This window comes from Argentina silus, assembly GCF_951799395.1.
Source record: "Argentina silus genome assembly, chromosome: 1".
Lineage (NCBI taxonomy): Eukaryota > Metazoa > Chordata > Actinopteri > Argentiniformes > Argentinidae > Argentina > Argentina silus.
In genome coordinates this window covers 21092986-21102029 of record NC_139655.1, presented here as the reverse complement: position 1 = coordinate 21102029, position 9044 = coordinate 21092986, and the positions used below count along the sequence as shown (strand labels likewise).

General features: G+C 44.2%; 1 protein-coding gene across 1 annotated transcript in view; it reads right to left on the bottom strand.

Annotated features, from left to right (window-relative positions):
- Positions 1 to 1662: 1662 nt before the first annotated feature.
- LOC310813493 (insulin receptor substrate 1-B) overlaps positions 1663 to 9044 on the bottom strand; it is a 28859-nt gene continuing 21477 nt past the window's right edge. The window contains exon 4 of the mRNA XM_083682530.1: positions 1663 to 4343. Within this exon, the coding sequence (XP_083538656.1) occupies positions 4336 to 4343 (8 nt within the window). The 3' untranslated portion in view covers positions 1663 to 4335. The remainder of the gene's footprint in view (positions 4344 to 9044) is intronic.

Here is a 9044-nt window from a genome sequence, read left to right as displayed (position 1 = left end):
TCTGGTGCAGGAACATAGCTATTTCCACGTCAAACACACAACAAGCTTCCTGTCTGTCTGCGCCAGGGGAAGTCATAAAGCAGGAAGACTTCCTGTATTATTGCCAACAAGTGGATGGATGTGTGGACTGCTTAAACTACATGGGGGTGGAGCAGATAATATAAGAAGTATTTAAGATAGATGTTTATCCTTTCATTCAGAGCCATAACCAATAACCCCCCCCCCCCCCCCCCCCCCAATGTGGTTGTGACTGAGTGGGACAGTGTTTGGGTTAGTTCCAAACAATGCTGTGCTGTGGCTGTCCCTTTCACTACCAGGGTTCAATAGTCAGACGATCCAGATGGAGGATTGGCTCACAGCCCATTTTGCCAACGGAGACCCACCTGTTGGCTTCTGGACACCAAGCTCCTATCTCTCTGTGCAGATTTATGACATCAATGTCTGTCCTTGTCTAAACTCGGTGATCTCTACCTTGGTTTGGCTCCCACCCAGAATCCCCCTCTCTCTCACGGACACGACTGCTGCTATGACAATGAAGCAGGGGCATTGTCATGGTGTCTCAATGATGAGCAAGCAGCACTGTTGTCCAACTCACAGTCAATCACTGTGTACATGTTCTAGGTGGAAACTCTCCATCTCCCCACTTTCTACTTTCTCCTTCTTCCTCCACAATGAAAGGACACTTACTCATGGCCTGGCTCTTTGAACATATCTCCCCTACTGCCCTGTCACCTGCACACAATAGCACTGTAATGTAAGAGCAGCCTTAACAGGGGGAGTCTGTGGGTCAGTTTGCTGTCATTGTTACCCTGTGTAAGGTTAGAGGGCTCAAATGAAGGGCAGAAATAGGGCTACAAGCCCCCTGAGAAAAACCTTTGAGATGTTAGGAAAGAGGGGACACGAGACAACTTTGCTTGAGGAGGGCTATAGGGTCAGGTCTAGAGAGATAAAGGCACAGTATGGGTTTCAGGTGGGGGGCCATCCCCCTCATTCACTCATAGGTTATTATATGCAATGTTGTTTGATACTAGTAATGCACAGGACAGAGAGGGTGAGAGCATCTGTCATTCTCATGCAGGTGCAGGAGAGGTGTGTGTGTGTACTCTCATTCCTATTCATCCTAGCTGGGATACAGTCACCTATGATTGAGTTACCTGACCATCTGTGAGGGAGGCACTGAGAATGATCACAATATGGACTCAGTTATGGAGATAGAGAGACTGAAAGAAACTAAGAAAGATGTAAGATACTTATCTTGCAATTAGCGCATTGAATCTTAGTTAATTGAGAGAGCGAGAGAGGGGGGGAGAGAGAGACAGAGAGAGTGGGGGAGTTGAGTAAGGGAGATGATGAGGAAGGGAGATGATGACTAATACATTCAAAGGCTTTGTAAATAACAATTAAGCAGTGTTCTTTCCCATACCATCATGACTTCTGCACCGTGGTTGCAGCCTTTATGAAAGTGTGTTTGTGTGTCTGTCTGTCACTATATGCAAATGCTCGTCTCAGACTGTAAAACGGTCCGTCTGCTACTTTGCTTATCAGTGCTCGTTAGACTGCCATTCCCCACAGACATCCATTATCAAGTCCTGTGATGACTATTTTTCAAGGAGAATTCCTACTGTATTGAAAAAATAAAACAACTGGAACACATTTGTTGTTTGCCTTTTTTTAGTCATTTTGTTTTTCAAGCAACAAAAGTGAAATTGTCTACATCACAGGCAATAATCATCACAATTTCCCATTCTGAATTATCCCGGTTGATAGAGAAGGAAAGAATACAACACCCCTTTCCAATCCCATTTGAAGAACATCTCTAACTCCTACCGCAATGAAGAACAATGATTTAGCCTAAGCCCCCCCTGAACTCTCCCAAATAATCTTCATGATACATACATTTTCATATGGACACGACACAACTACACCTCTCCTTTTGGAATACAGTAGCTGTTACAGCTAGTGGAACAAACACTCTTGCTTCCTAGCACTTTGCTCATCTGAGACTTAAAGTGACAGTTCACTGCAAAATCAAAGTTGATCAGATCCTTTAAAGACCTAAAAGATGAGTCCATGTCCACATCTGGGATCTGAAAGCTCCCAACAAAGTTTGATCTAAGAGTGAACCATTCATCTGTGCATTTGCTCCAAATTACTGGTACTGGATTTACTTTTGAAGCATTGCAATTATTCACCATCTGTTTGCGCGTGTGTGCATGTGCGTGTGTGTCACTGCACTGGGTTGCAGTAAAGCGCCCCAGCACAGTGAGGTTAGAGTCCAAATTGTTTTCCACCTCTACATTAGAAACCATTACGGGCAATTCTCCTGACCACAGATCCCAATCTGGTTGTAATAAAGCTGCTTTGTTTTGCTTTGGGTCCCGCTAGTCATGTGACACGGTTGAAAAAGTGTGTGAGGCAACAGGCAGACAGACTGACTGGCACATGAGTAGACAAGTGTTGAGACTGGTGGGTACAGAAATGTAGCTTTTTGGGGTGTATCCTTTTTCTCTGTTTCTATGATTCCTAAATTTGAATCCAAATCATTGCTCCTATTAGCAAATGAGAAAGGACTATTGTTGGTTGAGCAATTCAAGCAGAGGGATCTCAAAGTGCCACAGAGGCAGACTGTGAGGCAAGATATGTCCTTATTTATTTATTTTTAAATGTCCTTATTTTTCGGTGTTCAAGAAAACCACAAGAGAGCAGGCAATGTTATAATAAAACATAAAATAGCAGAACTTGAGAACTCAATGTAACTTTTGAAGCACTGTCAGAAAGAGTCACAGAGTATCATAGTTTTTGTTTTGGCACTGATAGCCGGGCCACAGAAGCTTGTCCATGGGGGCAAAGCGAACAGCACCTACTAAAATGTTAGGGCCATTGGTCAAGTCTTTTCATGGGTCATCATCACTTATCAAAGTAGCTACCTTTACAGAATTATACAGCTGCTAGGAAAAATAGACTGGATATACTCTGCAAGAAGAGCCCTAATAGTGCTAAGAGGGTGGAGATGGACAGACGGACATATAGAAACAGACAGGCACTTCTGTACTAATGCATAGCAGTATTGTAAGAGGGAGGGGGGAAAGAGAGGGAGGGAGATGGAGAAGCTGGTAGCCCTATATTGCTAATCAGACATTTTGCTAACAATAAAGCTAGCATACCCACTGATAGCTAGGTGTGGGTAAGCTATGTGTTAGCATGGCTATTGTTAATGTCTCTATCCTTCTGAGCATGACCTGTCTCTAACAGGCTCCTGACACAATGGGCTTAAAAGACATGCAACTGTCTTGAGCTAATAGTGCTAATGACTGAGCTGATAATGGGATTGATCAGGTTCATGTCCGGCCTCATTCTGAGCTGTGGTCAGCAGCGCAACCAATTAACCACACACAATGTTAATGCTAATCCGACCTACTCAGTCATCCAGGTCTTCACCTGCAACAAGTGCATTGTCTCCCTTGGGCGTTAAACATGTTGTCCAGGGCCAACATTCATGATTAGGGATGAGTGTGTATGGGATGTGGGTGTGAACAATAGAATAACTCTCTACATATTTGGATGTGTGAGGTGAGTTGTGGACACTTTACAGAAAGAGAAATATAGATAAAAAGAGAAAGAGAGATGGTGAAATAGATACATTGAAGCAATGGGCATAAAGCGAATAAAAACTATGCTAACATCTTTCACAGTAAGACAGTAAGGCCAGCTGATTGCTAATATCATCATCATTATTATTCATACTAGCCTCTATACAAATATCAGTTATCTCTCTTTTGTTGATTTCTCCTGCTGCAATAGTTCTACTTCAATGCAAACACAACAACTGAAGCTTCTTCAGTTCCTTAGTCAATGCTTAGTCTTTGTAAAATGGCTACAATCAAAAAATGAGGCACTTTTGAGCAGATATATATTTCAATATATTTCATTATTACACAATAAAGTATATATTTTCAGCCATCATTAGATTGAATCCTGTTTTGTGATTGGTTAATTGGGTTTCACTTAAACTGAGGATCAGCTTAAAAAACAAAAATATTGGCTCCCAATTGGCAGTCAGTCTTTGCACTCCTCTGTGATTGGCGCGTTCGTCATGGGATAAGAACAACCAATAGGTTTTTATAATTTCTTTTGTCACACATCCCCATTGGTTGCCACAACCAATTAACTGAAAGCAAAAAAAATAATGTTTTCCATCAGTCTTTTCAAAGTGCTTCAGGGGCGTGTCCAGTCTAACTTCTCTCTCTATCCAATCGTCACACGAGGATGAAGAGGAGCTAAGGGATCTCCAAGACTCCCTTCTTTTTCCATAATTCCTAGGACATGACATAGACATCAGCATTCTGAAAACAAGGAAAGAGTTGGGTTAGATGACAGTAAACAAAATAATATGATATGAAGAAAAAAATAATATTATGACATGTATATACTCACTAGCTCTCTTATCAGCAGTTATCAAATCTACTGTAGCATATATCAATGTCTGCTTATAAAGTGAGGAACATTGTGACCAAAATATGAATATACATATACAGTGAAGTAAAACAGAGGAAGGAGTGAGATATATACACATATAGCTGTAGGGATGAAGCGAAACACATGGGTGTATAATGCAAGAGTGGAGGGTAGAGAGGAAGTAAGGAGGGGAAGGGGGATGTGGCTGTGTCTCGTTTTTAGGGCAATTTTGAGCGCTTCACGTTTTGCTACACAACTAAGAAACTGTGTCGTGAGGCAAAGGTCATCATTGCAATAACATGAACCGTTGTGAGTTTCACACACAAACATGCCATGATTGTTATGGAACCGCCTGTACATTTGATAAAGGCTTCGAGGGTTGCACTGACAGACTGGAGATATTTAGACTACAAAAAGGAGAGGGCAGGAAATTCACAGCAAACTGACCAATTCCAAATCAACCCAAGCCCCTACCCCCTAGGCACTGTGTACACCTGCAGGACTGGATAGGTGTCGCCCACGTATTGTGGTGAAAATCTTAAATTAGCTCATCCGATGGCAAGGTGGAGCTACTACTATATTGCTAGTTTGCTAATACCTAACAAATTCACTCAGATCTACAATAATATGATATCATATGATATGAATAGCTTGTCTATGATTATAAAAGGGCAATACAAATAAAATGGAACGAGCAGCGAATATCAATTGAACAAAAATAGTGATGACAAATTGTGATTGACAGAGTGCCCTAATGTTCCCTACTTTACATTTCCCAGCCCTGTGCTCTAATTGTCCCAGAAAAGTGCTCCTCTATATTTACGGCTCCCCCCTTTTCTTCTTCCTGGTGCAGTGCTATATATAGCCCCCCCTGGCACATGCAGTGCCAGCCAGCTCAGCCAGCCTGAAAGAGCCACACAAACAATCTAACGGACTGAAGGAGACCAGAGGAGACAGACAGGGCACGCATTGGTGGACAGACACACAGACACAAATTCATTAGCAAGCAGAAGACTGAGCCTGGCTGGCGGGTGCATCTGCCTCGCTATTCCACACACACACACACACACACACACACACACACACACACACACACACACACACACACACACACACACACACACACACACACACACACACACACACACACACACACACACACACACACACACACAGCGGCCCAGTCATATGCGACCAGACAGGAAGCATTTCCTTTCCTAACTACTGCAATCAGATATCCCTCACTCCCACCGCCCCTCTCTCTCTCCCCCTCCCTCTCTCTAGCCTTCGGGCCACATGTCTATCGATCTCCTTCATTTCCTTGTGTGTCTCTCCATCCATAGTCTAATTGATGTCATAATGCCTGTGGGAGCCTTGCTGTATGACTGTCTCTCTAGCTCTTTAACTCAGGGGGCAGACAGGGCTCTCTGCCTCAGCCAGCATCTGTCCAATGAACTGTTCTCTCTCCTGTCCATCCGTCTGTCTGGTCCGTGCCTGTCACTGTGATGGCTCACTCTAGTGCTTCATTAGGGTGCTCTGGGTGTGATGCTTGTCTGTCTGTCAGTCTAACCATGTGTCTAAGAGTAACTGTGGCTATCTTGTTTATGTGTATCTGTCTGATTGTCTGTAAGGGCTCACTTGAGTGTTTTATAAAGACAGACTACTACTACAATAGTGTGTCTGTAAGGCGTTCGGTAGACTGACTATAGTGTGTCAAACTTCTGTGTCTCTGTCCCTGTCTGTCTCGTCTATATTCCTGCCTGAGAGGGGAAGCTCATTTCACATCACCCTGCTGCAAACACACACTGTCCCTCCCCTGACCCTTGCACTGTCAATCACTTCCAAGCCTGTGAAGACACCACTGTACAAGTTATGTAACATTCTGTTCATCCAGGTGTGTGTGTGTGTGTGTGTGTGTGTGTGTGTGTGTGTGTGTGTGTGTGTGTGTGTGTGTGTGTGTGCGCGCGCATCATGTAACTGAGTGTGTGCATATCTTCTCGAGATTTTGACCTGGGGATACTAGACACTGTGTTGAAGTTCAAACCACCCTCTACCCACACACACAGGAGGCCCACCAGGGAGAGGCCTCTGGAGAGGCGAGAGAGGCTGCTATAAAAGACCCTGTAGGGAAGAGGGGAGCAGTGCAAAGAGCAGAGAGAAAGTGAGAGAGAGAGAGGAAGTGGGAGCAGAGAGATGTATGGGATGTGAACCAGGTGAGGCCAGAAGCGTACAGTATGTGAGGTTATGTGAGGGGGCTGGGTGTGTTCCAACACACAGGCTGGGTGGAATGTGTGGGTACGAGAGAATGTACTGAAGGAGAAGCAGTTGTTGTTTTCATTTTGTTCGAAGGGGAATGAGAAAATGTGTGTGTGTGTCGGGGGGGGGGGGGGGGGGGGGGCATGTAAAAACGTATCTGTGTGTTTACGACTGTATGTACGTGTGTGTGTGTGTGTGTGTGAAGGTACAAAGATGTGTATGAACAGATCCTTGATTTGAGAGTGTTTGTCAGTAATTGTGTGTGTGTGTGCGCAACGGATACTCCAGTAGCTTAGATTCCTGATCTGTATTTGGGACGTTCTGTCCCCGACTGCAGAATGGGATACGGCAAGCCAACAGGAGCAAAGGGTAGTGGGCGACAGAGAAAGAGAGACACACAAACACACAAACACACACACACACACAAATAATGAAATAAGACTCTAAAACACTTGCATAAACAACTTGTGTCCCTATTTGCAACACTAGAACTTGGACCAAACAGTTGAGGTACAAAACATCAAACAGTGAACTTGTGTGTTCAAATAAGGCACTATAAGTATGGTGGACATGCACACACACACACCCTATTTTCTGACTCTCTCTCTGTTCTGTTGCTCCACCAGTTCTGCCACTTTAAGCCGAAGTGTTCGCAGAAGCCTCCAGAATAAATACTCGAGTCAAGTGATTTACTTTGGTACGACTCAAAGCCGACTCCACCATTCGTACTAATGCTCTTCCCAGAACTGCCTTAGCTACCACACTGAAGCTGCAGTACAAACAAAGTGAAATACAAGAAGAGCTGCAAGACTGTGCAGCTGCTATCGTGGAGCATTCATATACATTCTAGACAGAGTAGGTAGACATTCCCCTCACCACTGACAAAGGGTCAGATATAATTTTATTCCCTCAATGGTTAAAGTGAGGACTGGGGAGGGTAACCTGATCCTAGATCTGCGGCTAAGGGGGCGACTTCTACCTAAAGCATTTTTCTACACCTCAGGATGCAAAACAAGGGCGTAATATGAGAGCCCACATCTTTTTTATCACTTGTTTCACCCAATTATTCTTTTGCAGAGTCAGAAGCTCTGGCGTGGAATGGACCCCAAGAGGATTGATTGACAAACTTTAGGGGAGATTTCAACAAAGAGAGAATAAATGTGCCAGAAGAGAATCTATTTGGAAATCTCATGAAGTCTCATGGTTAGGGGACAAGAAAGTAATGTTTGTTTGTTCGATTTCCATGCCTATTTCAGGGTTGGGGTTAATTCCATTTCAATTCAGCCAATGCAGGAAGTTTACTGAAATTCCAATTCGATTTCAGTTTACTTCGTGAATTGAAATGTAATTGACCCAACCCTGCTATATTTGTGTGTTTGTGTATGTATGTATGTGTGTGTGTGTGTGTGTCTGTCTGTGTATGTTCTGGGTCCTAACCCCCACTCCTGATAAATAATAAGTAATTATTAATAGAGTTTTGACCCCTTCAAGGTCCGTTCTCCAAACCCTTCCCCCCTTCCTCCCCTCTCGTTTTAACTTACCATGTGTAACCTTAGTGCCTTAATTCAGAGCAGCTCATTTCTGTGAAACTGGGTACGAGTGAAAAAAGGCGGTGTGTGTGTGTGTGTGTGTGTGTGTTTGGGGGGTTGGCAGCCAGGAAGGCCCACCATGGCACCACAAATATTTGTCTATGAACAGGGGGAATGCTGGAAGTTCCAATAGGGGCCCTTCTCTCCTTGACGTCTTCAGACCAGTGGAAAAAGTGAAGAAAATTCTACTTCTACCTCTCCCTGTCCCTTTTTAGACCGCCACCTCCCTCTCTCCCCACACATCTACGTCAATTCATAGATTTACAGTGTGAGTTTTTGCTCTCCTCATTCTAATAAATGTGTTTTTGGGGAGTTGTGTGGTGAAAAGCAGCTGATGTGTGTGTGCTGCTGGCACAGGGTTGACCGCCTGCTTTAAACTGCACAGAGAAGGCAGAGTTTAGAGCTTGGAGTGAACACAGGCTGTGTGTGTGTGTGTGTGTGTGTGTGTGTGTGTGTGTGTAACAGAGCTGTATGGTCCTGTGATTCTTCTGGACGGCAGGGTAACAGTAGCTGTCTCTGGTCACGGCTAGCCATAAAGCATGTCATTGCACCGCTGCTGTTTTTAACCAAGCTGGGAGGCAATGTCCCCAACACCTCACACCTCCCTCCCTCTGCCCCACCCAATACAATCTCCACTGACCTGAAGAAGGCCTTGTTATACCATGGGCACACTCGAGACACACATACACACACGCACGCACGCACACACAACCACCCAGGAGGATATTCAGTCAACACAAAACA